This window comes from Lacerta agilis, chromosome 13, assembly GCF_009819535.1.
Source record: "Lacerta agilis isolate rLacAgi1 chromosome 13, rLacAgi1.pri, whole genome shotgun sequence".
In the NCBI taxonomy this organism is placed as follows: Eukaryota; Metazoa; Chordata; class Lepidosauria; order Squamata; family Lacertidae; genus Lacerta; species Lacerta agilis.
In genome coordinates this window covers 33,238,921-33,266,508 of record NC_046324.1, presented here as the reverse complement: position 1 = coordinate 33,266,508, position 27,588 = coordinate 33,238,921, and the positions used below count along the sequence as shown (strand labels likewise).

The window sequence follows — 27,588 nt, the reverse complement described above, 5'->3', positions numbered from 1 at the left end:
TTATTTCTACCTCACAGGGTTGATGTTCGGATAAAATGGGGGGGGGGGTGAGAGGAGGATTATGTAGGCCACCTTGAGCTCCTTGGAGGAAAAGTGGGATATAAATATTATAAATACGTAAATGCATGTGAAATACAGGGTGGAGCGGATAGCAACGGCTTCTCACATCCTTAGTAGCAGCCATTGTTTTAAGAAATACCTTGACTGAAATTTGGATAATGGACAGATGTAAATGCCTCGGGAGTCAGATCCAGCTGCTGGGCCTTTGCCCAGATAATGCACACTAGGAGAACAGCAGGCTCATATGAGATGCAAACAACTTAACTTCTTTGCAGTGTTTATTTTTTAACCTGTTCCCGGAGGAACTGTCCCTCAGCTACTGCTATGTAAAGCATCATGTGGGGTATCATTAAAAGTTAGCTGTAGTTTTTTTTCCTAGTAAAGGACCTGTTTAACTTTCAGATGTGGTGCCTGGGGCCTTATTATTGTCTCCCAGGTTTCTTTAAAATGCTTCATGGGGGAATTCCTTATTTAGATACGTTTGAGACTGATTTTCTAGTCTCCGGTGCGTTACAAACTCGAAACCATCCCTCTGGCTTTTGGTTAGCTCACAACCCAAATAACTATATACATGGGAGACTTTGCTTTGTTTTTGTTTTAGTGTCAAGAAAAGCAACATGATGTCTTCTAAACATACATTTTCCCTCTGTGTTCTAAATAGCTGGGGGGGGGGGAATCACACATGCACATTTTAGCGGGGTTTGTTTCATACTGTCACAAAGGTTGCTCCACCCCCAACATCTATTGAGTGGTAGCAAGATTCCAGGGGGTTCTTTGTGTTTCCATTAGGAACTAAAGAACAGCAGAGACTGTCATGTCTTTAAGAAATATGGTTTATTAACACACTTTTGCAACTTGAGCGTAGATGCAATGCAAACTTGAACAATGCCTGTTGGGGTCTTGAACCAAAAAACGTTATCAGCCATGGCAGAAACCTGAGCATCCAGGTGGAGAGATGACAAGTCAGATCTTAGGGTACTTGAAAATTCAGTTTATTGCAAAAATAGATAGAGTAAGTACATGGGTGGCACATTCAGATGGAAATGGCAATTATTTGGTTAAAACTATAGAGGCGGCAGGAGATACGGAAGACTGGGAGAAGCAGGATAGCACACGGGGTGCCGAAGGAGGGAACAGTGCAAATGGAGCCAGATAGAGAAGTGAGGAGCCTAATTGGATTGGATAAAAGAGATTAAAATGTAAGTGACACCTAGGCTAGGTATGGATGAAGTTGTCCATCTGAGGCCACATCTGTGCAACCTCTGTGCAGAAGCCTCTGACTTTCATGTGGCTGGAATGCAGCCTACTGTACAAAGGTAGGAGTCACATCTGTTGTGACACTCACTTTTTGCCTCTGGCCCCACCCACACCACTGATATGTGGTCCTTGGGTTGAAGAAATTGACTTAAGTTGTGTTCCATTGTGCATAAACAGAACCTGCACACCACTCATTCCCTTAAAACTGCAGCACCTTGTGTTTTCAGTGTTCCTAAATGCTTAGCTTTGGAGCATGCCGCGGCTAAACAGCTCCCCTTTCGTGCTCATTGGGCGACTCTGGGACAATGGAGGCAGAGACCCTGCTGCAGAAATAGTAAGAGGTCTTCAACCCCAAAGACCCGGGGCCAGCACATCACTGCCCCTTCCCCATGCTAGGGAGACAGTTCAAGAAGACAGTGAGTCTCCTCCCCGTCCTAATGAGGTACCAGTACCGCACCCCAGAATATGAATATGATTTTTCCAGTGCCCTGGTTGACCGGGATGTTGAAAGCACAGTCATGTTGACTAGCACCCAAAATGTACCTAGAGAGAAGAGCGATTGGTTTTTGAACAGGTCCTGCATTGCATAATAAAGCCAGAAAGTTAAGCTCAGTGGCATAAGAAGAAAGAAGCACGAAAGCATCAGAACTCGTAGTGGAGAAATCCTCCAATCGCTCCTACGGCCACGGCGGTGTTGTGAGAAGCACATTCACCTGCAAGGAAATGAGAGTTTTGGTTATCAAAGGGAAGAGAGGGTTGTAATTTAAACTGAGGGGTGGGGAACCTTTGTCCCTCCTGTTGTTGCTTAACTACAGTTCCCATCAGCACTGGGAAGCATGGCCAATGGCCAAGGGATGCTTGGAGTTCTAGTTTAGCAAATTCTGGGGAGGTTCCCACAAACTATATTGTCTCAACAATGGGCTCTGTGCTTCATAGGTTTCTTACAAACATATTATGTGGCCCTTGTAATGGTGCCAGTTTTGCAGCTCAAAGCCGTCAAGTGGACACATACAGGGTAAGGCAATCTCACAGATAAACTGGTCCCAAATAGTTAAGGTCTTCATATACTAATTGTTGTTGTTCAGTCGTTCAGTCGTGTCCGACTCTTCGTGACCCCATGGACCAGAGCACGCCAGGCACGCCTATCCTTCACTGCCTCTCGCAGTTTGGCCAAACTCATGTTGGTAGCTTTGAGAACACTGTCCAACCATCTCATCCTCTGTCGTCCCCTTCTCCTTGTGCCCTCCATCTTTCCCAACATCAGGGTCTTTTCTAGGGAGTCTTCTCTTCTCATGAGGTGGCCAAAGTACTGGAGCCTCAACTTCAGGATCTGTCCTTCTAGTGAGCACTCAGGGCTGATTTCTTTGAGAATGGATAGGTTTGATCTTCTTGCAGTCCATGGGACTCTCAAGAGTCTCCTCCATATACTAATAGAAACAGCTTGAACTTTGCCTGGTAGCAAATTGGTAGCCAATGCAGGTCTCTGAACAAAGTATTAGACATACTAAGAGTAGCATATCCATTGAAATCAATGAATCCGATGGGTCTACTCATGGGTGACTTGGTACATTATTTTTAAAATGTGTGATAGGTTGGGAAACAATTTTTATCTATGCACCCACACCAGTTGCCATTATCTTTACCTTCAAGAATCTTCTCCGTTCTCTTAACTCTTCGTGCTTCCTTATGATTGCTTTCAGAAACTGGGCTGGAGGAGTCTAACAGGTCACCGAGAAAGAAAGAGTCATTTGCTTGAAGGCAGAGGATGTGCTTTAGAACGTGAGTCCTCATTCAGTCACAAATTTACAAGGCAAACTGTGCATGTTACTCAGTGGGATTTCCCACTGAGCTTGATGGGACTTACAGAGTAATCATAGACACATCTACTCCAAAGTAAGTCTTGTTCTGTTCCATAGGATTTACTCCAAGGTAAGAGGGTATAGGATCGTAGCCTTATTCTTTACCAACAGTGCAATCCAAACCCATGATCTGCCAAGATGAGAGTTTGGATCTGGCAGTTCTTGGACTTTGTGTGGCCAGGCGGAGTCCCCCAAACGCTAGGCGACCCCTGAGCGGAATAATGACACAAGACAACGTGCTATGGGATTAAAATTGGCCACAACTTTATTAAGATTCAGATGTAGAGAGACCTTGGCTCAGGCATTGGCCATTTATCCTTCCCAGCCCCCAGCTGGGGATCTGGGAAACGTCAGGGTTATCCAGAATGTGTGGCAGATCTTGGGTTTGGATTGCACTGTTGGTAAAGAATAAGGCTATGATCCTATACCCTCTTACCTTGGAGTAAACCTGGCACCGGGAGCAGAGAGCAGGCGGGGGCATGGCACGCATCCCAGGGGCGTGGCTCGCTGGCCACAGGGGCATAGCGCCCGGATCGGTTGGGGGAGCGGCCGCAATGGTACCCCCTACCCGATGGTGCTGCTGGTGGTGCGCTCCTCCCGCCCTCCCCATTCCTCCACCAGTGGACTCACCCACAATTGCACTTCCTTAACACACACACCATTGCACACAGAACTATTTCCACTGGAAATGCAGGTGCATATTTAAAAATGTGAGAACAAAAGAAAACCTGCTGGTCAGCTGGTGACCCATCTAGCTCAGCGTCTTGCTCTCACAGCAACCAACCCGATGCCTATGGGAAACCCAAAAGCAGGACCTGAGTGTAACAGCACTTTCACCTCCTGTGGTTTCCAGCCCTGGAATTCAGAGCTTCCGACAGTGGAGACAGAACCTAGCCATCAGGGTTAGTAGCCACCGATATCTTCATCCTCCACAAATTTGCCTAATCCTATTGAATTTGTAGCAACTCTACTCAAATTGCAGCATTCATTTTCTCCATTATGTAATTTGCCACTCTAGCACTGGATGAATCAAACAGCGGTGCTCACTCACCGAACATCCAGAAACATCCTCTTTCGCTTTTTTGCCAGTTGAGAATGATGTCCAGCCACCGTGATTTATAGAAATCAGAGAATCCAGCCAGGCCACAAAACAAAACTGAGAGGCAGAATGCAAACATGTTAAATGGCAAGTATTGTCTTCCATCCATCCTCCCTTCTTTCCATCCACCATGGAACCCAAAGTGGTTTCCCAGCAGTCAGTCTCTCACCCAAACACCAAGCAGACTTGGACCAGCTTAACTTCAGCAAAGATGGTAGCCTCACATGTCTTCATGGGGCCCTGCCCTTCTTACTGTGCATTTGTGATGCTTTGTGGTCATGGTACTACTGGGATGGCACAACACAATCCTGCCTCCAACCTTATTCATGCCAGCAAAGGTTTTGGGATGGACATACTGCTTCATTTCCGTTCAGTGCCTATCCTGCATTTTGTTGTTGTTGTTGTTGTTGTTGTTGTCGTCATCATCTAACTTTTCATACCACAAATGTTCTGAGGGTTTTTTGGTACCATTTTTATACAGTGGTACCTTGGTTCTCAAACGCCTTGGTGCTCAAACAACTTAGAACCCAAACACTGCAAACCCGGAAGTGTTACGGATTGCGAACTGTTTTCGGAAGCCGAACATGCTCCGTTTTGAGTGTTACACTTCCGTTTTGAGTGCCATACTTCAGTTTTGAGTGTTACGCTGAGGTCTGTCTGTCTGGTTGTTGTTGTTGTTGTTGCTATTTTTTTGCGTTTTTGTTTTTGCGGCTCTTTTTGTTTTGTTTTTGTGACTGTGTGGAACCCAGTTCAGCTACTGATTGATTGTGTGACTGAAGTACATTGTTTAGTGCCTCCATTTTATGGATCAGTGGTCTCGTTAGATAGTAAAATTCATGTTGAATTGCTGTTTTAGGGGTTGTTTTTAAAGGTCTGGAACAGATTAATCCATTTTGCATTACAGCGGTACCTCAGGTTACAGACGCTTCAGGTTACAGACACTTCAGGTTACAGACTCCACTAACCCAGAAATAATGCTTCAGGTTAAGAACTTTGCTTCAGGATAAGAACAGAAATTGTGCTCTGGCGGCACAGTGGCAGCGGGAGGTCCCATTAAGCTAAAGTGGTGCTTCAGGTTAAGAACAGTTTCAGGTTAAGAACGGACCTCCAGAACGAATTAAGTACGTAACCAGAGGTACCACTGTACTTTCTATGGGAAAGCATGCCTTGGTTTTGGAACGCTTTGGTTTTGGAATGGATTTATGGAACAGATTAAGTTTGAGAACCAAGGTAACACTGTAAAGTGGTTCCCTGAGTGAAGAACGCTGCCTCCAACAGTGACACTACAACACAGCAGAAAGGCCACTTACTGTTTTCCGTAAAAAGGTCTCCCACGGTCCCTAGGAGCGCTTGCTTTTCAGCGTCGACATTGATTTGCATCATTAAATGACAGAACACACTCTTGTAATATTGCGCATTGTGGAAGAGGGGATCCGAGCATCCTTTCTAGATGTGAACAAGAAGCAGGGGAAGAAAGACTGTTTTTCATATACCGTCTTGTAGCACAGTTTTGCTTGTCGAGAAAGAGATGGTGAAGAATGAAAGTATTCAGCTAATCAGAGAAAATGTCAGCGCTCCCCCTCCCAAGATCATCATTAAACTACCTAGAGAGAACCAGTGGGAATATTCACAACTCTGAAGTTTTCCAGTTTTGCCCAGGACACATTTGAGTGGGAAAATCTAGAATGAGACTTTTGAACCTTAAAAGATTCAAAATGAGTGTGCTTTCAACCTGGTGGCATTTTGTGATTGTTTTCATAGGCAAAAGCCCATATTCCCCCCCCCCATAGAGCTACAAATGCCAGAGTGGTTTAACAATCAGTCATTTCCCCTAGCAATTCCCAGGGAATTGTCACTCTGGAACGGGAATGGGGGGGTCTCTTAAGAAGTCTCAGGCCCTGTAACAAAGTATGGTTCCCAGGATTCCTTGTGGGAAGCCATGACAGTTTAAAGTGGTATTTAAATATTACAAGAGTGTGTCCTGTCATTTAATGATGCAATTTCCACCAAGATAGTGGCTGCATTGTGGTCCTGCAAGAAACCATCCCCACTCCTAGCAAGGGTTCTTTTTTTAAAAACAAAACAAAACCCAATACCCCATAACCCATAACCCAATTGCAATTTACACTATTATGTAACGTGCAGTTAGCCCTAAATATAAGTGCTTTCCACCTAACTGCTGCTCTCAAGTACTAAATACCATTACATGTCAACCGTTAAATACTACCCAGTACTAAACCAATGCATGTCAACTATCAAATGCTGTCAGATATTGACACTGAATGTTACAACCACATCAAATACAGACAGTACAACTTATTCTATGAATATTTGACTAATTTGTTCATGCACACACATTTATGTACAATGTGCCTTAGAAGTCATTCGCAAACATTAACCTGTTTTAACTGTTTTTAATTCTGTATTAAATTGTCACCGGTCCTGGATCCTGCTAGTGAAAGGTGGATAATAAATTACTCTACTACTACCACCACCACCACCACTAGAGTAGTACTACTGTAGTAGTAGTAGTAGTAGTAGTAGTAGTAGTAGTATTCATGGTACTTTTCGTCCAAGGTTCTTGATTCTGGATGAAAGGTGATATTCTGAACATAATGCTAGGCTCATTCCCATTCCCTACCCCATCCCATTAATGTTTCTGCCGTTAGCAAAGCACATGGCCAACTCCTTACCATCTCTGCAAACAGGAAGTAGAAAAGTTGATGGGACAGACCATATCCCGAACAGTGTGTTTTTATCATGATGCTTCTGCAGTTATCTGGAACAAGGCAAGGTGTGCCACCGGCCCTTTTGTAGAAAAGCATGGCATTAGGCAATTTCAAGAGCCAGACAGGTGAGAGATTTGTGTAGCAGCTAACCCATGCTTCGGGGGGTACCTGGACTGCATGAGGTTGCTGCTGCTGACACACCAGTATTGTGGTGTAAAACTAAGATACTGCTGCATGCACCCCAATCTCTAGGTGGCGAGAGACTCCTGGGGTTCCAGTCATTACCTAGCATTTGGTTTTCTTAAAATGAAGGTCAACAGACACTGTGGTGTCTTTAGGATTTATGGTTTCATTTACATATACAAGTCTAGAGCAGGGGTTGGCAACCTGCGGCCCATGGGCCACAAGTGGCCCATGGGGGTCGTTTAAACGGCCCCCAAGCCAAGCCGCCCCCTCGGCAAGTTCCCCCACGCTGCACTAAATTGGCGCAGCGCAGAGTGGAAACTCGCTTCCGCGGTGCCGGAAATCGTGTTTGCGCAGGTGTGATCCGGCCCACGGAGCGATCTCCACAGGAGTGAAGCAGCCCAGGCGAGGTAAACCTTGCCGACCCCTGATCTAGAGTCACAATGTTAACACTAGGTATGACAGAGAGGTAAGCAAAATTCCTACCCTGATCCTAGCAGGTTGGATATGCAGGAATCGCTTGTTTCCAAGTCCAGACATGAGCCGTTGGTTGGGGAGAAAGAAACAGGAGGATCATTCTGAACCCACTGATGGGGAATCTTCCAAAACCCTGGGCTTAAAGCTTGATGAAATGCTGCAAAGGGGGGTGGGGCAGGCGGGCAAGGGGAAGATAAAATAGTTAGCTATTATTTTGCAAAGACTTAGTTTGTAGGCAATAATACTGAGCTAGAGAGACCATTGTTATGACTTGGAATAGGGGAGCTTCCTATGTCCCAATAGGACAGGTAGAAATGGATGACAACAGTGAATCTGTGAACCCTTCCACAGGGGAGGCCCATCCCGTTTTGCCACCGGAGGTCTACCTCATGGACAGGCTGGCCCTGATACTCCAACCAGTCCAATGTGAGGGATTATCAAAGTTCAGGGACACATTCCAGCCAGGCAGAAACATTTCTGGGTGATGCAGGGCCATTGAGAGTTGTGGCCTGGGGAGAGTTCCAGGGGCCAGAAAGAGAGGCCTGGAGGGAGACATTTCCCCCCTGGGGTTGAGCCTTGCTACCCCTGTGATAAGTCACCTTGAAACATGGGGATAGCAGATATTTGGGGAACGTCTTTGCCCTAAAGACAGATTCCTGCCTGCCTACCGCCCTCTCTAGCCGCAGCGCACCCCCCACCCCACCCCATTCCACTATGGTGAGGTTTGATGCTACCTCTGTAAGAATCTGGGTCGTTCTTCTCTAGAGCACGCTTTGCTTTTTCGATCAAAGCTGACACCTTCGCATCCAAGCGTCGCACTCGCACTTGCTCCGACTCTAATCCAGACACCGAGGCCCATTTCTCCAATGTTGCATTCAGATACGCTGGATATTTAGAGAAGGGAAAGAAGATGTTTGAATCCTGCCTCTAAAGGATGGAGAGTTGGGGGTGGGTCAATTCCCCCCACCCCGTTATATCCAACTAAGTTCTATTCAGTGTAGACCTATTGACATTGGTGAACCTAAGTGAGTCATGCCTATTAACTTCAATGGGTCTGGGTAGGACTAGCATTGGACACAGCCCACAGTTCAGTTCAGAGCCAGTGTGGTGTAGTGGTTAAGAGCGGTAGACTCCTAATCTGGGGAACCGGGTTCGCGTCTCCACTCCTCCACATGCAGCTGCTGGGTGACCTTGGGCTAGTCACACTTCTCTGAAGTCTCTCAGCCCCACTCACCTCACAGAGTGTTTGTTGTGGGGGAGGAAGGGAAAGGAGAATGTTAGCCGCTTTGAGACTCCTTCGGGTAGTGATAAAGCAGGATATCAAATCCAAACTCTTCTTCTTCTTCTTCTTCTTCTTCTTCTTCTTCTTCTTCTTCTTCTTCTTCTTCTTCTTCTTCTTCACATTTCTGCACTGGTGTTCTCTCTCTCTCCCTCCCTCCCCACCCCCCTAAATAAATTTACACTTATTTCTTTACTTTCTGCTCCCTCCATTCAGTGTTATAACAAAGACAATTTTGCCTCTGTCTAGAAGACGCTGAAGGAAAAGCTGCTTGGTTTTTAATGCTCAGATGGGTGGGAAGGACTCCTCACCCAAGAAAGACATTTGGAAAACTACTGTACAGAATAAACATACCATCTCAGGACTATTTAATTGCTCATCTTCCAACATTGTGTATACAATCAAATGCCAAAAGTGCCCTTGAGCTCTCTATACACTATTGGACAAACAGGCCAAACCCTATGCCAAAGGATAAATGGACATAAATCTGATATCAGGAATCACAAGACAGAGAAACCAGTAGGAGAACACTTCAGTCTCTCAGGACACTCTATACAAGATCTCAAAGTACCGGTAGCAGTCTTATTACAAAAAAAATTTCAGAAATAGACTGGAAAGAGAAGTTGCTGAATTGCAACTCATTACCAAACTTAAAACCACGGAGAGACCTGGTCTGAACAAAGACATTGGATTCTTATCTCATTATACATGACAAAGCTATTTTTAGCCATCTAACCCCTTGCTTTTTTCTGTAAGACCAATTACAGTCGTTAACAGTCGTCAACAGGTTTTCCACACCTATCAGCCAATTACCAATTCCCACCATCTTTCTGAGTAACACTCTCTCACTATATATAAGGGTCTGGTGACTTCTGTTTCATTGTATCTGAGGAAGTGTGCATGCACATGAAAGCTCATACCAAGAACAAATTTAGTTGGTCTCTAAGGTGCTACTGGAAGGAATTTTATATTTTATATGTTGTTTTGTACAAAATAAAGTCACACCCAGACTTGATGAGTGAAGCTGGCAATTTTTAAAGTAAGTGAAAGAAAAGAAAGAAAGAAAGAAAGGTGGTGTAACAGGAAGAATTAGTCTAAAACACACTTAGCTAGGGAGGGGGCCCCATTGAACATAATGGGACTTAGGGCTCAGCCATACATACCTTTTGCCCTACTCTTTGCAGATAAAGGCCCACATTTTGTAGACCCTAAGCTTTCCCTACAGAAACCTGCTCAGTCAGAGCAAATGTCATTTTGGGTTTTCTAGCGATTGCCGTTTGCTTCAGTTCAGCTTCAAAGAACGAGTTTTCATGGTGAAAGCTCCGGAGCTAAAACAAACAAACAAACCAAAAGTGCACTTGGGCACAGAGCTTTAAAGCACAGACCATGCCTGGAAAGGGGGGAGGAAAGGCGAGTGTGGGTAAGCTGTTATTCCTGAGTAAACATGCCTAAGGTTGTGCTATATGTCTCCAAAGTAGCTGGAACTGTACCTTGCAAAAAACGATATCCAAACACTCCATCTATGTTGAGTTCATTATATTGCTCTTCCAGGAACAAAGTTGCTTTCTCCAGTGCAGAGATAATTGAATTCCTCTTGTCCTCACATCTGGATAAATTCAGGTTAAGGAGGAAAACCAACAGCTGGAAACGGAGGAACAGCATGCTTTGCTAGAAGGGCTCTGCCACTGAGGAGTGCCAGTTGCTTCTGGGCGGTACCTGGGAAGTGTCCTGCTCCACTCTTTCAAAGCAAAATATTATCTGTGCAAATACTTGTCAAAGGGAGGGACAAAGCACTACACTATGACTCCGTGGACACCTTCGGGAAACATTTGCATGGTATGTGAATGTCCAGGTGCTGTTCTTCCATTTGCACACATCCTTTCTCCTGGATGTGCAGGGTAGCACGAGACTCTTAATCTCAGGGTTGTAGGTTCAAGCCCCACGTTGGGCAAGAGATGCCTGCACTGCAGGGGGTTGGACTAGATGATCCTCATTGTTCCTTCCAACTCTATGATGCTATGAATTTCATCATCCTCTTGATCCCTTTAGTCATTCCATGTATTCTGGTTCTTCTCAGTGGCTATTTCTTCTAGAATTTCAGCATGAGAGATACCTGAATCCGATCCAAACACCCTTTCTTCAGGTGACAAATCAAATCTACTCCAGTCCCCCTGAGTTAATCATTCTGAGCTTTCATCTTGAACAACTTCAGCTGCCAAGTTTACCTCCTCTTCTTTAATAATTTCTCTTTTTAAATTAGTGATTCAGGCTTCTTCCATAAATGTTCCACAGTTCAGGCTAAGGTGTATACAGTGGATGTTTCTTTTTATTGCTCTCCTTTTTTCTTTTTTTAAAAATTATATTTTTATTAAAGTTTCTTGGTTTACAAAGGTATGCACAATGTCTCTTTTTTCAAGTTACATTTTCCATAGGTCAGTTTTATTTGTTGAGACATTAGGGTTACATTAGGAAGAAAAGGGGGGGGAGAGGTGAAGGGGGGAAAGGCGAGGGGTGGGGTGGGGTCGGGAGGCGATGTTTCTATTTTGCTTAATGTATGTGTGGGGTTTTGTGTCAGCGTCATTTGTGCGGGTTCTCTTTGCCATTTGCTTGTGTTCCTTTGGTGGTGAGAGAAATTGGGGTTGGCCTAGGGTGCGGTTGCTTGTTTGTGACTGGCCGTGGTGAACTTTGTTTTCGTGTGTGAGGTGGGTGGGTGGGTGGGTGTATTTGAATCAGGTTACCCATATAGATTCGTATGCTGTTGGTGGATTCTTGTCGTTGTCTTGTTGGGCTGTATATGTGATAAAGAGGAGCCTTTTCTAACCATAGCTGTCAAGTTTCAGATTTGAAAATAAGGGATCAGCACCCTCAGTCTACGGTTCTCAGTGACAATCCACACCGCGATAATCCCGCCAGGCTACAAATTAATTTACACCAGGAAAGAGCTCCCAGGAAAGAGAAATCAGGGCAGAGAAAAGAAAGCACTTACTCACGCAGCACATGGTTAACCTCTGGAACTCCCTGCCACAGGGAGCAGCGATGGCCACCAACTGGGATGGCTTTAGAAAAGGATTAGGCAAATTCATGCAGGAGGAGAGGACCACTGATGGCTTCTGGCCAGGTTGGCTCTGCTCTGCCTCCAGTTAGGGGCAGCAATGCTTAATCTGAGAACCTGTTGCCGAGAAACATTCATCTATTTTACCTTCTTTATATATCTGTCTGTCTGTCTGTTTGTTATTAGGTATTTATATTCCACCTTTTTCTCCAAGGAGCTCCCTGGTCCTAGTCCTCATTTGATCCCCACAACAGTCCTGTGAGGTAGGCAGGCAGGCAAGCAGGCAGGCAGGGCTGAGAAATGCAGGGACCCAAGGAGTCCCCGGACTCCAACTCTCCTTCCCGGAAATAAGGGAAATTTAAGGGATATCAACAATAAGGGATAGCAGCGGGAAACGGCTTGGAATAAGGGAGTTTCCCCGCAAAAAAGGGAGACTTGACAGCTATGTTTCTAACAGATAAATGGGTGAACTTCTTGTCTGCCTATGCCTTTGCAGTGATTCATGCTCTGTGAGATGGGAGATCCCCAGGGACTTAAAGCTCCAGGCCCAGTTTTACAATTTAATGAGCAGAGTTAAACGACTAAGGAATTTTATACCTCCTTAATAGCCATGCTGAGTTGCACCTTAGCATTACTCCTCTGGTTGTTTTCTCTCGGTCCAGTTTTTCTGCAGAGTTTAAAGGCTTATTCACATTTACCTTTCCTCTGCTCTTTCCAGGCACAGCCCATACTTTAAACCTTGGTGTCTGAGTACACCTTTTTCTTCTTTTGCCCTGGATCTTTCCTCACAAAAACTCACTCTTTAAAGCTGAATTGGAGGAAATGGCAATCTGCAGAAAATCTGAATCAAAGTTTGCTCTGATTGAGCGTTAAAAGAACAGGTTTTCATGGGGAAAGATGGGGGGGGGGGGAGAGAGAGAGAGAGAGAAAGAAAAGGAAGAAAGAAAAACACTTGGACATGGAGCTTTAAAGTGTGGACATGTGCCTGAAAAGAGTGGGTCAAAAGATAAGGGTGGATAAGCCCTAACTGGAAACACAGGCTGCAAACCAGAAATTTGTAGACGATCTTGGATACCTGTAGATCTCAGGGCAGTTCACAACATAAAATCACAATGTAAAAAACACAAAACACGTAATAAAAATATGAACAAAAACAAACACACATTTAAAAGGGCATCGGATATCAATCAGCCATAGACCAAGGGAAATTGTTCTAAAAACACTTTATGGCATGGTTGTAAACTTTTACCAAGTTGTAAGTCTTATCCTGTTGCCTTGTGGAAGTCATGCAAAAAACAAAAAACAAAAACCCCTCTCCCCTCTGCCAACTTCCTCCCTAAAGAATCAAGCATTTTCTGTAGGTACAATGAAGAGCTTGTCTCCCAACTATCTCTGTTGCCATCTCGATCATTGGCATTTTGAGTCGTTTTCAGCAGTTGTGATTTCCCCTGCTATCACTATGCTCTGCTAGCTCTTGGCATAAAATTAAAGGGGAGAAGCCCTTTAAATGTTGTGTTAACATTTCGAGGTTAAATTGGTGCATTGTTGTCATCCCCTCCTTATTCATGCCTTGACAAAACAACCTTTTGCAAGCAATTGTGACTGTGCAAGCATTTGTCCAGCTGAGCTGGGACTAGAACCATCAGGTGGAATAGCCCTGGATGAGTCCAGCTGGTGACCCCTGATTCCAATTCCAATTTTGGCGGGTTGGTTGTTTTGTTTTTATTTTCACTTTATAATACACAAAAAGCAATAACGACAAAGCAAGTGAGTTAAAGAAAGCAAGGCAGTGAGAAGAGAGGAGAGTGTGCTAGTATTCAAAAAACAGGGTTATAATTCCTGGAAATTGTCCTTCACTAATACATTAATATTCAAGAATGTTTCTGCATAGCAGTCCATGAGAGGTGGGTGGCTGCCAATCATGGTCCTTTTACCTTAATATGTTCAGTAAATGGATGCGAAACATTTGAAAAGTTGTTGTTCCTTTATGGATAGTGTAGGATTTGGGCATCTTTTGTTAACTTTTCCATTAGAGCAATGGTCCACCAGCTCTGGAGGTAAAACCAGCATTCTTGTGTGCAGCCTGTAGGGCTTGGGGATGTTATCTGCAGCATCCTTGGAGTAGGCCAGCTTCTGGATCATCCACCAGCCTCCTCTCCTGTGCCCTCTAGGAAGAAGGGGAGATCATTGTAGAGAGCTTGCTGAACATCTCCTGGGGGCTGCTCAGGTCCATCTGCTTGCAGATGCAGGATGACAACTAGTGCATCTGCCCACTGCCTTCCTCTTCCTCCTCCTCCTCCTCCTGGCATTCCAGCTGCAACCTGGGAACACACTCCAAGTATAACCTACCTCACAGGATTGTTGTGAGCAGTGCTTTTTTGGGGGGGGGGACACAGGGGTACGCATACCCCTAAACATTATGTGAATCTAAGTTTGGCCTCATTGAAGGGCAGTATTTCATATGAGTAGGAAAATGAGAGTAGCCTACCTACCCCAAAACATTTTTTTTAAAGAAAAAAAAGCACTGGTTGTGAGGATAAAAATGGGGAGAACTATATATGCTACCCTAAGCTCCTTGTAGGAAAGGTTACAAGCCTAATAAGTTCGTAAGCAATAATTGGTAGCAGTGGGCCTCCGTGGTGGTGTGGGGCAAGGACTAGCTCACTGGACTCCAACACTCGCATCACCCACAATTTCCATGAGAAAGAGTCATCCGAGTCACGAGTTGAAAATAGACAACTTCAAGAGCTGGAACTGAACTTTGTGCTTCCCTTGTCATAACCTGCATGCATTACATATTAGTTCTCTTGGCATATTTTAATTTCCTTGCATGGGTTGGGCTAAATGACCCTTGGGCTCCCTTCGGAATCCCGCCCATCGAGCCTCGATTTGGATCCAAGATGGCGACCGATCTGAAAGCGGCCTATCTCGGCAATGATTCCGCCCCCTCCCCCACATAATACAGGCGATACTTCCTTGGTCAGATTCAGCGGAAGGCGCTCTAGCCCTCCCACTCTATCTCTCCCAAGATGGCGGCCCTCCTTTGGCTGACGCTTTGCGGGTCGGCGACATTAACGCTGCTGCTGCTGCTTCTCCTGTTACTATGGCAATGGCAGCGGCCTGCTGGTTCCGAGGACCGCGTGGCGGTGGTGGTGCTGGGCGACCTGGGCCGCAGCCCCCGCATGCAGTATCACGCCCTGTCGCTGGCCCGCCGCGGCCGCCGCGTCGACTTTATCGGGTACCCGGGTGAGTCCGAGGTGCCGGAGCTTTTTCGAACCTGGAAGCCACGCCTCCTACTGCCTTGCAAGCCCTCGTTCCAAAAGATGTCCGAGGGCTTTTGCGCTTTCCTTTGGTTCGATGAAAGGCACTCTGCATATGCTCAGAGGCTCTCTTGCGCTGCTTTGTTATTTTTAACAGAATACCGCTAAGGTATGCAGCCAGGGATCTTGCTTCCTTGCAAACCCTCATTGCAGAGATGTGAAGGGGCTTAAGCGGTGTAAAAGGTACTCTGCATATGTTCAGATGCACTCTTGCACAGCAGTGTTGTTGTTATTAACAGAATGCTGTTAATGTAGCCAGTCATCATGCATATTATTATTATTATTATTATTATTTTGAAAACTCATGTTCCAGGTATGTGAGAGAGTTTAAATGCTTGGGGGAGAAGGGACACTCTTCATATGCTCAGAGGCAACCATTTAGAGAGGACTTCCTTTAAAGTGTTCCGGATAAAGGTTTTCTGTATATGCTCAAGAGTCATAATTCACAGCATGCCTCCAGGGGCTGAAAACTCTGACTTTAAGAACAGCCGCTGCCCCCACATTTAAGTCCACTCTGGAAATTTAGAAGTATGATTTGAATGGTGTTGCAACAGGGATTGGGAATGTGTAGCCCTCCAGATGGCCTTAGACTCCAACTCCCATCAGCAGGATGATGGGAGTTGGAGTACATGATATCTGGAGGCCTACAGGTTCCCCACGCCTTCAGCAGTTGGTTGTCCTTTTAAACTACCATAGGTATACACTGAATTACCCTAATATGTGTATAGGTTTTTGCCCCCAGAACACCCATATTGCTGGCTTATACCCTGAATTAATATTTGCTGTTTCCACTTAATTTGCTTTCACATTCTGTTCTGTTTATGTATGTGCTGGATGGATTTTCTTAATTGTTTGCTTTTCTCTCAGGCACAAAGCCACATAGCGAGATCATACGTAATGGAAACATACAGATTGTTCATATCTCTGAGCTCAAACTCTGGCAAGGTATGGTGAACATTGCAGTATTTGGAGGTGTGTATGTGTGTGTGGATGCACCGCTTTTTAAATCAAGGCACCTTTGACAGAAAAAAACTGCGTTTTTGCTATTTTATATTTTAAACATATTGTGTAATTTGTGTTTAATGTTTGTTATTGGTATTTTTAATGAACTTATTGTAAACAGCTTTCTGTGTTTTATTACGTATGTTGCAACTCTGATGACTGTTTATTTCCTCTTGTAGTTGGGCCAAAGATGTTCCAGTATATCGCAAAAGTCATTTTACAGAGCATCCAACTATTGTATACAATGCTGAGGATAGCTAAACCAAACTATGTTCTTCTCCAGGTACATATGCTTCATGAGAAATATATACAGTATTTGTGTCTCCTAGGTCTGTTTAAAACATACCACTTTTAAAGTAGTGGCAGAAATGTTTTATTTGAAGTGTGTTTTAATTTGAATACTATATTTGGAATATTGATACACGTATGCTTTGTCTGCAGTAGTCCAAGGTTTGTTTTTAGAGCAGATGCTTACATTTTTGCCTTAACTTTTTAATTTGGGTAGCAGCCTGTTATTATATACCGGTAATCACAAGCAAACATCATTAGGTGATGGTGAATACTGTAAGAACAGGTTGCTGGACTAGATGGATCTTTTGGTCTTAGCCTGCCAGCAGAAGGATAACAATGAAGCAGCCAGCCTAACCTTTATTGGGAGGGAATTCCACAATATGCTTTTGATGTTCATGGGACTGTGAGAAGGTGCTCACCTGAGACTCTTGGCACCCAAACATCCTAAACAATCGTAGGAACTGTAATTTGTTAAAGGGACTGAGAATTCAATCTCTGTGAGGGTTAAACTACAGTTATCAAGATTCTTAGGGGGCAGCCATGTGCTTTAAATGTGTAGTGTTGATGTGACCTATGGCGCTGAGATAAAGGCTTTGGGGAGAATGAGACTTACGAGGAAATATTTGAAGGGTAGGGAAAGAGATGGGGCATTCTGGGTAGGAGTTAAAGGCCCAATCAGAGGAAGAAAGCAAGAGCTCTTATTCTCTGGTATTACACTGTCTCTCACTCTCTGAAACAGGCTCTCTTTCTCTTTGTTTTTATGACCAGAATCCTCCAGGTCTGCCCAGCATAGCTGTTACCTGGGTGGCTTGTCTTCTAAGAAGCAGTAAGCTCATCATTGATTGGCACAACTACGGCTATACCATAATGAGCCTCACACATGGAAAGAGGCACCCTGTTGTCCGGATTGCTAAATGGTTTGTACAACAGATGTTTATAGTTTATTAGACACAGTCTCATTCCTTATAGGTCAATATAATGGAACCCATGTGATTTTTTTAAGGGCCTATGAACAGTGTCCTATATTGCTGTGCTTTTAAACAAACAAACAAACAAACCACACCATTTATATCACACCTTTCCTCTCGTGACCTCAATGCAGCATACATAGCCCCCCTCCCCACTTTTATCTGTATAACAACTCTGTGAGGCGGTTTAGGCTGAGAGTTGGTGATTGGCGCAAAGTGACTTCCTGAGCTTCATGACAGTGGGCATTTGAACCGTGGCAGAGTGAGATCTTCCTAGTCTGATAGTAGCTGCTGCACCACACTCCCTCATAATGCTCCTTTGTGAGTATTTCAGAAGGGCTAGAAACTTGATGAAATATTTGTACATCCGTTAGCAACTGGCCTCATACAGTGCATTGCTGAATGTGAATACAGTACAGTCACATCTTACACGCGGTAAACTGGCAGCCATACGTGGTTGAAGGCAGACTGGTTGAAAATGCGCAAGTTAAATCCAAGCAAGGCAGAGAGCTTAAAAGTTCTTTATGTGCCAGATCCATTTGGGTTACCTGGCATGAAAAGAGCTTTGTAAGCTCTCCACCTTGCTTGCTGGGCAAGGCTTGCTCAGCATGTGGACTCTGGGAGTATTGAGGATTCTCTCCCTCTCCTGCTAGCCACAGGGAGGTGGATCCAAGGGTTTGGGTATACACTGTTTTTGTGTATACGTAGAACCCTTTGAACTGAACCCCTGCTTAAGATGCAGTTGTCCTGTATTTAGGTAAACTTCAGAAAGGTTTGCTATATTTGAACATGTTACCATATTGATTTTGATTTTATTAGTCACAAACTAGAATAGTCACTGGCTTACATAGCATGTGGATAAAATTGTTGGTGTGTATCTTCTCTGATAGCAAATGTGGTAAAGCTCCAGGTAAACCTAGTCAAGCGTATGGCTGCTATCTTATATGCAGTGGGCTGCATCTGGACTAAGTTAATTGAACATGGGTCCCATTGAAATCAGTGTGAAAACTTCAGGCCACAGCAAGACTTAAATATCATTTATTTCAGTGGGCATTTCATGCAGTTAATTTAGACTGGATCCAGCTCTTTCAGTGGAGTTTACTTCTGAGGAGTTATTCATAGTGTAACAGCATAAAAGCTGCTGAAAATGGTTATCCCTGTTTTGAAATGGAGTTGGGCCATGAAATGGAGTGGTGGGCAACTTTTTAGGTTTGAAGTTATTCTCAGGTTTTTTTTTTAGTGTGTGAGACCACTGAATTCCCAGGTTATGAGGAATTGTGTATAGGAATTATATGAACATATATTGAATTTTTGTGGTTTAAATGGATTTGAGAAATTGAAGGAAAGCATATGATTTTACTTTATTTTTTAATTTTTTAAAAAGTCATTGCAACCAGGGAAGAAACCAGGAAAGCATCTGAGATGGGTTAGTAGAACCAGTATTTAGTAACTGATGGACATTCAATTTATTTCAGGTATGAAGAATTCTTTGGGCGTCTATCTGACGATAACATTTGTGTGACTAACTCAATGAAAGAGGATCTTCTGGTGAACTGTAACATCAGGTAAATGAGTGGCTCACAATTGGCTCTACCAAATGAGTTGTATGTGTTGCAAGGACCTTTACTAGACCATATAGAAATATCTAGCTGAGCAAGTGGAATATTAACAATATTGTTAATATTAACAATTAACTAAAACATAACTTATATATAACATTGTTAATATTCATATTTTTGTCTCTGCAAGTTGCTTTGAACCTTATTGTATTGGAAAACAGCATATGAAAGTATGCATATTATATAAGAGATAGGCAAATAGAGCAGGGTCACGTCCTCCAGCACTTTGAATGTTAGGTTTACTGAGGGGCCTACAGAGGTTCAGCCCAAAGTGCTTCACCTCAACCCCTGGGATCTTGCACCACAAAATCACAGTATGCAGATTGGTCCAAGCTGCATTAGCCTACTCAGATGTGATGCCCAGTGTGTGAATATCAAGCATGGATGAAGCCTCAAGTGCTCTCACCACATGTACCCTTTCCCTTCTCTAACATAACATCTGCCCATAGCTTTCTGCCTTAATTTTGTGTAAAAATTATTTCCAGGGCACTTCTATAGTACCTTTTTACATTCACTGATTTATATATATATATTAATATTTTATTAAGATAATTTCAGTTGGAAGAAATAAAGTGAAGAGAAAAACTAACAAAGAAAGAAAGAAAGAAAGCAAAACATAAAAAATGCAATAAGAAAAAGAGATAAAATACGCTAAATATAGCATATTTACATTTCCATACATTATTATATAGCTATATAAGTAATACTGTTGTCCTTTTGGCTAAGATCAAGTATAGTATCTGATTTTTATCTTTTGTTTTGACTCCTGGATCCTTGCAGAGCGACAACCCTCTATGACAAGCCAGCTTCTTTCTTCAAGGAAACGCCTTTGATCGATCAGCATAAGTTGTTCATGAAACTAGCCAAAGAATATGCTCCATTTAAAGGCCAGCTTGTGTAAGTTAAAATGTGCTGTTGTATAAACTCCTACCTAGTTTGAAACTGGCGTGCTTAAGAACAAAGGGAACTTTGAAAAGGGATAAAGATTGACAGCATCTCCTGCCTCATTATGGAGCTGACCATTATGCCTTCCATTAATCTGATTTTGGGAGCTATAACGTTTGGTTTGGCATGTGTGCTTTTGCTGATCACTTGTGTTCCTTGAAGGGTAGTCTTCAGAATCCTGTTTCTCCTCAGAGCAGAGTCCAGCCTCCCAGGTGATGTTGAGAAAACTGCCTTTACACAACTAGACGCCAGGAGCGGAAAGGTGATGCACTGCATGGGCCGGCCAGCTCTCCTCATCAGCAGCACCAGCTGGACAGGTCTTGAGTCTATACCATTGTCTATGTATCTTTCCATACAGTGTGCTTGAGATGCTTGTACATGAAGCTGTAAAATAGGGATGCAGAACCTCAGGTCCAGGGCCAAATGCAACCCTCCAGGTCTCTTTGCCTGGCCCTTGGGTCTCTCTGTAGGCCACACACCCTCCTAAGCCACACCTCTCACCAGCCCTGTTTCATATGCTTGGGTGTTTTTGCCTGGCTGGAATGTGCCCTTGAACCTCTGATAATGCTTCTTGCTTGTCTGGATGGAGAGGGGTTTGCGAGTAGAAACTAGCCTATCGTAGAAAGTTAAAATTCACATTTGTTGCAGCTCCCATCGCTTTTGCCTCTCGCCCTGCCCACCACTGCAGTGTTTCCTCTAGGAGGGAATGCTGCCTTTGGGCTGGAAAGGGGCCCCACTCCCACTGTAAGACTTTGCACTAACTGTGTATCAAGAGAAGTGGCAAGTACTTGAGCAGAGAATACTTCAAGATTGCTTGGAATTCTTTTTTAAAAAATTAGTGGAAGTACAGGTGACCAGTTATCAAATTGGCAACATAATAATGGTTGCTAACAGAAGCTGATTGCCTCCCACTTCCAAGGAGAGGATGATTTTCATGGCCCTCTTTTGTATGGCTGTGTTGAAAAATATAATCTCATCATGTGGGCAGGAACTGTGAACATAAGGCTCCACATGAAGAGTGTAACATAAACATTGTTTTGTTCTGTACTAGAATTTCTCCAAAAACTGTGTCAGTCACTTAAATTTTCAACAGCCTTTCTCTTGCCCTTCATCCCCCAATTGATGATGTTGTTTGGTTTTCACAGTCTACTTGCAAATGTTTGGAAAACATTTGTTTCATTAGCAATCATTAATTGAGTTTTAATTAATGTTTGAAGGTTATGAAGCAGTTTTGAAATTGACAGGATGAAATAAGTGACCTGGAGCACACAGCAGCCTAATATAAACTGGGTTTATTTTTTATTTATGTCAGAGCTCCATTCTTTTCCCTAGTAAAAGTAACAGAGGTGACCCTAGGACTAGGCAGGGTAAGGTGGAATATCTTGGGGGAGTACAGTTTACTTGGGATTACAGTATATGGTTGGGAGACTCTTCGAATCTTCTACCTTAGGCAGAAAAATATATTGGGATCATCTGTGATGTATAAAGTTTGTAGACAGTCATTTTATGTATTTAAAGCATTTTTACTCTGCTTTCAGTCAAAACGGCTCCCGGAGCTGCTTATAAATCAACAAAAAGCAAATGAATCCCTGCTCTCAGGTTTCCACTCAAGAAGACAAGACACAAAAGCTAAAAGGGATGGGGAGGGAAAATGAAAATGAGCAACCTCAGTCAGCAGTTTCTTAAAGGTTACAAAGTTCTTATAATGGCAAAACAGTTCATTTAGCTTCTGTTGGGAGACAGTTGTGGAAGAGCCAAAGGCTCTCAGCAGAGCCAGTGGAATAGTCAAAATGCCTTAAGGAATCCAGCAAATGCACAAGGCATTCGGAGTTGATTTCAGAGTTGATCTCAGTGGGCTTAAGCATGTCTAATGCCAACACAGAATACATTGCTATTTGAATGAATGTGACAAATACGGAAGAGATTACTTTAGCTGCATGTCTTCTAGCTGCTGTGAGCCCCTTTGGCTGTACAAGAGAGAAGCACTGTGTTGATTGCCTCATTTGCTCTATGATGTTATACTGTTGCTACAGAGACAGCACTCAAAAGCAGAATTGCTTTAGGTGAAACCAGAGTTATTGCTGTGATTCTTGTATATTAACTGCAAACTTTTTCTCCGTTTTCTAGAAGATGAAGATTTTTCCATCCTATTAAGAGCTTTAGAAGGTGGGTTATTAAGGAAGCGTTCTGTCTTTCTTAACAAGCAAACCTGGATCCACTGCTGTCACTGTAGGCACAGGCAGCCTCAACAGTTGGGCTGCCCATAATTTGATTTGTTCTGGTCCTCCCGCTGAAAGTGATTCCCCATCCCTGCATTAGCAGAATTGGCAACTGGATCAGAGAGCAGGAACTGTGGTCTATCCTCTTCCTTTCTTCACTTGCTGGGAACAGTGTACTATTGGGTCGCTAAGACTGAGAAGGGTGTTTTGAGCAGTGGGGGAGAGACGTTTGCATAGGTGAACACACCTCCTTGAATGCTAATAAGCAGAACTCAACTGTGGTTACCCCCCTACTGCAACCAAAGCTATTGTTGCCTCAGGCCTGTGAACCTCAATCTTCCACTTCTCCTGCCCACAGCTGCAAAAAGAAAGGGGGGCTGTAGGGAAAAGCAGCGACAGTTGTAGGCTCTTCTACCCCTGGCTGAGCATCTTTATCAGCAGATGACTGGGACCAGCATTTCCAACATGCCTATCAGAAAAAAGTGAGAGCACCAAGGAAAAGGCCCCCATCAGGGAACAGGCTTGTTCTCTGATGAGGAACAGTTCTGTTTGCATTGCCACAGTGTGTTCTGTGCATATCTGGGATTCAGGTGTTGGCTACAAAGTCTCCTTTTCCGTCATTCTTTACTTAAAATAGTCTTTTATCAAGCATGCTGAAAACTTGGTTATAGGGTGGCATCTAGATGCCTAAACTAAAAAATAGCAGGCGGCAACTACAAGGGTGCCCACCCCCCCATTCTATTGGTGCAGGTTCACTTTGGGATCTGTCTACAAACAATTTTGGATGTAAGACGGTAGCTCTTCCCACCTCAGTCTTCCTGCTTGCTGTAGAAATCCCAAATTTCTTAAAATTAAAAAAAGTTGCCGTTTGTAGCCTGTCGTTTTTCTCCAATGATGGTTTTGGGAAAGTCACAACTCTTACTGGTTTTTTTGTCGCACAGAATATGAACGCTATCTCAACGATGGAGCAAAGCTTCCTCCTCTTGTGTGTGTGATAACAGGTAGCGGCTTTTAAATCATTTGTCGTCTTTTCATCTTACATATTCATACTGGAAAACCCATTTTCCCCCACCACCACTGAAGAAGCAAGGAAGCTTCTGCTTGCTCCAGAGCTCTCTGTGTGTCGAGTGCATTAGTGAGGATCCTGCTTTCATTTTTGTATTCTGTTTGTGCCTTAAGCTGCTTGCCCTAGGTTGCTGGCATGGTGTCAGTCGTTGTCATCGTCGTCCCCCAAACTATATAATTGTTACATTTACATCCTACCTTTCCTTCAAGGAGCTCCAGGTGGCATGTTTCTCCTCCCTCTCTACTTTATCTTGGTTACAATCCTGTGCAGTAGGCTAGACTGAGAGACTGTGACTGGCTCAAGGTCACCCAGTGAGCTCCAAGGCTGAGCAGCGATTTTAACTCTGTTCTCCCAGCTCATAGCCTGACATTCTATAACCACGGCACCATGCTGGTTCTGGGCATTCAAATGAAATCTTGCCCAGAGGATGATAACTCTCACAATGCGTCCTTTTGGATTAACAGCAAACAGTTTTGTTCATTTTCTTTCATTTAAAAAGGCAAAGGGCCTCTGAAGGAGTATTACAACAAACTGATTGCAGAGCTGCATTTCAAGCACATCCAGATCTGTACTCCCTGGCTGGAAGCAGAGGATTACCCCCTTCTGCTCGGTAAGGAAGATCTTCGAATTCCCAGTGTGCTTCAATGTGCCGTTTTGAAAATTTACAGGAGCAGATTCATGAGATCTTCGGGGTATAGGAAGAATCATAGAATTGTAGAGTTGGAAGGGACCCCAAGGGTCATCTAGTCCAACCCCTTGCACTGCGGGAATCCTGCCCACAGCCATCCCTGGGTGGGCTTGAACCATCAGCCTTCTGGTTAACAGCCAGATGCCCCGACCCACTTGAAATGGGTCCTTTGAAGCAGGAGAGAAACCCTTTCCTCCCTTTTCTTCTCCACAAGGGTGCTGACCAGCAGGGCAGAGGGAAAACAAGATGGCAGTGATATATACAAATTGGCTAAGGTAAAGAACTGTATCTTCATCATACAATGGAAGCTACATAATGGAAGGCACCAGAATTACCTCTGCAGTGGGGGAAGGTATCCCACAGCATGGAGGTTGCCAGTGAGAATGGCTTCTCCCAGGCCACCACTCCTAGAAGCTCCAAGGGCAGTGGAACTACAAAGAAGGCCCCTCTCTGCTGATCTTGGCACCTGAGAGAATCTGGGGGGTGGGGGGGGAGAGGTCAGTAGAGAGGGTCTTGTATTCTGGCTCAAGTTCCTAAGTGACCTGGGCTTGGGAATGTTTGAGTAACAGTGAAACAGTTTCAAGTGGGTGCTGTGCAAGAGCTGGTGTACAATTCCTGTGTGCCTTATTTTAACTACCACCCCCCAGTACAGACTCCTTCTTGGCAGGCCTCATTGCCATCTGATTTGTATGCCTCATTATTTTTTTCAATGGCAACAAGCCATCCATTACTTGAGCAGCTAGTATCTGAAGAAGCGTGCATGCACACGAAAGCTTATACCAAGAACAAACTTAGTTGGTCTCTAAGGTGCTACTGGACAATTTTTTTATATATTTCAACTGCGTCAGATCAACACGGCTACCTGTCTGAATCTTGAGCAGCTAGTGTACTACCAAAAACAAAAAAAACAAAAAAAACCCAACAACCTCATTTGCAGAATATACTCAATGGGGGGTTGATTTCTCTTACAGGCTCAGCTGACTTGGGTGTCTGTCTTCATATGTCCTCCAGTGGCTTGGATCTACCTATGAAGGTTGTGGACATGTTTGGCTGCTGCTTGCCTGTGTGTGCAGTGCACTTCCAGTGGTAAGAGCACATCTGTGTGTTTCAGTGTCTCAAAAGAACCTGGCGTTAGACCGTTGTTCCATCTAGTGCAGTAATGTTTACACTGGCAGGCAGCACCTCTGGGGGGGGGGTTCAGGCAGGGAGTCTTTCCCAGCCCTGCCTGGGGATAATGGGATTTGAAGCTGAGACCTTCTGGATGCAAAGCAGATGCTCTACCGATGAGTTATGGCACTTCCCCCATCTTGTGTGTCCCCTGTTGGTTAACCCATCTCTCTATCCTTTGAGATCTCCATTTGTTTATTACAGTGCTACCTCGGGTTAAGAACTTAATTCATTCTGGAGGTCTGTTCTTAACCTGAAACTGTTCTTAACCTGAAGCACCACTTTAGCTAATGGGACCTGCTGCTGCGCTGCCAGAGCACAATTTCTGTTCTTATCCTGAAGCAAAGTTCTTAACCTGAAGCATTATTTCTGGGTTAGCGGAGTATGTAACCTGAAGCGTATGTAACCTGAGGTACCACTGTATTATTAGTAGTGGTTGTTACTACAAGTGGGCCCTGCAACAAAAAGTTACAGAATGCTCCTGTTCAGGCTGCAGCCAGACTAGTTCAGTCCTCATGGGAACTCCCTGTAGTTTCCTCTGGTTTTTTTATACTCCCTGGAAGCTCACAGATCCTTATCAACTCCCTTTAACTAGAAATAGTTGGGAAACTATTGTTTTTATTTTAATTTGGAAATCTTGCTATGCTTTTCTGTGCTGTGTTTAGGGCTGATGTGGTCCAAAATACCTGGAAGGCACCAGGCTGGTGCATTTATGTGCTATGTTAGCTGTTAACCCACTCGCTCACTGAAGACAACAACTTTGAGATTCTTTCTAGTGCTGTTTTGCTTATTTTTGCAGTATTCATGAACTTGTGAAGCATGAAGTAAATGGTTTGGTGTTCCGGGACTCAAGCGAACTTGCAGAGCAACTGAAGGTAACTTAGAAAAAGAGAACTTTGACTTGCTGATGGGGCTCATTGAACATTCTTTGGTCTGGAAACATCAAGGAAGCTGGATGTTTTGGTGGGAGGAGGGAAGTTTCATGTTTGAATGCTGCTTCATAGTTTTAAAACAAAAACACCCTGAAAATAGAAAATTAGGAGAAATGTATATGCTAACATTCTTTCTGATGCACTAGCTTTCTATGTGCAGGGAGTTGCTTTTAAATAAGTGGAAAGGGACATTCATTCTCTCTCTCGTGCATATGTTGTCCTTTTTTAAAATATATAGCTTAATTTTTTATTAAGGATTTTCCAGTATATGGAATGCAGGCTAAACATATAATCCATTTTCGTAAAAGAAAAGAAAAATCAAACAAAACCAATTTAGTTAGGATGCATAGAGAATAGAATTGCACCCCTCCCTTCATTATTTTCTCAGTAGGTCAGCAAGATTTCATAATTATCTGGCATGGGTTAGGTTATTGAATCTTGGAATACATAGTTCTGACTATAATTTACTTGCATAAACAGTTCTTTGATAATCCCAGGGACTTGTCACATTATTACTGTTCATGTGCCAATTTTGAAGGTGGTACTTTTCTAGTGAGACATCAGTTTGTTTGTTTGTTGAGGAAGCAATTGATTTAATGTAGCTTTATCTGGGGAAAATACCTGCATCTTTCCATAATTGCAGGTATAGAAAGTAGAATATTTTTCCATTTTCCTGTATAGTGCATTAATCTGTTTCACTCACTCTTTCTAACCTTGCAGATGCTTTTCTTGGAATATTCTTCTGTAGAAGGCAAGCTCAATTTATTCCGAAGGAATCTTTGCACAACCAAACAGCTGCGATGGGATGAAAGCTGGGAGCAGACAGTGCTTCCTCTTTTTAGCAGCAGTTAAGCTGATAAAACTTCGAAGTTAATTTATAACTCGCACATTCTCAAAATCTGTAACACCACAAACGTGTTTGTATATTAAAAAAATCTTTTATAAAAGAAAAACTGGTTTTATATGGTGAATAAAAAGTTTTATCTGGAGCTTTGTTATAAGCATATGCATTTTTTCCACCCCTTTTCTCTTAATTTCTATCCTGTGGACAGAGCCAATGTTGTTTTGTATCTACTTACTGCTTCACTGTTGTTTTTTTAAATGCAGTAAAAATGTGGTGCCATCAGTTATTGTTGCCTAAGTTGCAAGCTGGTAATTCCCTATTTGAAGTGGAAATTTGTTACTGTGAATCTTGCAAAGTACCTTTATAACATCTTCATGCTCAAAGGAGATATCATATTGCGATGTGTGTTATGTGTCTCCTACCTCACCTTATAACTGGTATTTGAACATGAAATGGAGAATTTTACCCAGAACATGCAGGGTCTGAAACCTTAAACTCCAAGGTCTATGTTGTGTAACGGTACATTTAGCAT

At 43.5% G+C, this 27,588-nt stretch overlaps 2 protein-coding genes across 3 annotated transcripts; one reads left to right on the top strand and one right to left on the bottom strand.

The window, feature by feature from the left end:
• Window positions 1-875: 875 nt before the first annotated feature.
• C13H16orf89 (chromosome 13 C16orf89 homolog) lies at window positions 876-10,801 on the bottom strand. The gene is made up of 8 exons (XM_033167857.1): window positions 10,434-10,801; window positions 8,399-8,548; window positions 7,674-7,821; window positions 6,969-7,083; window positions 5,586-5,721; window positions 4,228-4,332; window positions 2,961-3,035; window positions 876-2,030 (listed from the first exon to the last, which is right to left on the bottom strand). Exons 1-8 carry the CDS (start codon window positions 10,603-10,605, stop codon window positions 1,960-1,962), a joined length of 972 nt encoding a protein of 323 aa, XP_033023748.1. The 5' UTR covers window positions 10,606-10,801; the 3' UTR covers window positions 876-1,959.
• Window positions 10,802-15,008: 4,207 nt separating this feature from the next.
• On the top strand, window positions 15,009-27,206 carry ALG1 (ALG1 chitobiosyldiphosphodolichol beta-mannosyltransferase). 2 transcript variants are annotated; one of them, XM_033167169.1, is made up of 13 exons: window positions 15,009-15,241; window positions 16,183-16,260; window positions 16,497-16,600; window positions 17,377-17,525; window positions 19,052-19,141; window positions 19,976-20,092; window positions 20,333-20,457; window positions 22,268-22,306; window positions 23,301-23,360; window positions 23,925-24,035; window positions 25,085-25,199; window positions 26,080-26,155; window positions 26,933-27,206. In XM_033167169.1, exons 1-13 carry the CDS (start codon window positions 15,025-15,027, stop codon window positions 27,062-27,064), a joined length of 1,413 nt encoding a protein of 470 aa, XP_033023060.1. In that variant the 5' UTR covers window positions 15,009-15,024; the 3' UTR covers window positions 27,065-27,206. The 2 variants fall into 2 exon arrangements, with proteins under 2 accessions (XP_033023060.1, XP_033023061.1); XM_033167170.1 differs by lacking the exon at window positions 15,009-15,241 and adding an exon at window positions 15,312-15,424.
• The last annotated feature ends 382 nt before the right edge of the window (window positions 27,207-27,588 follow it).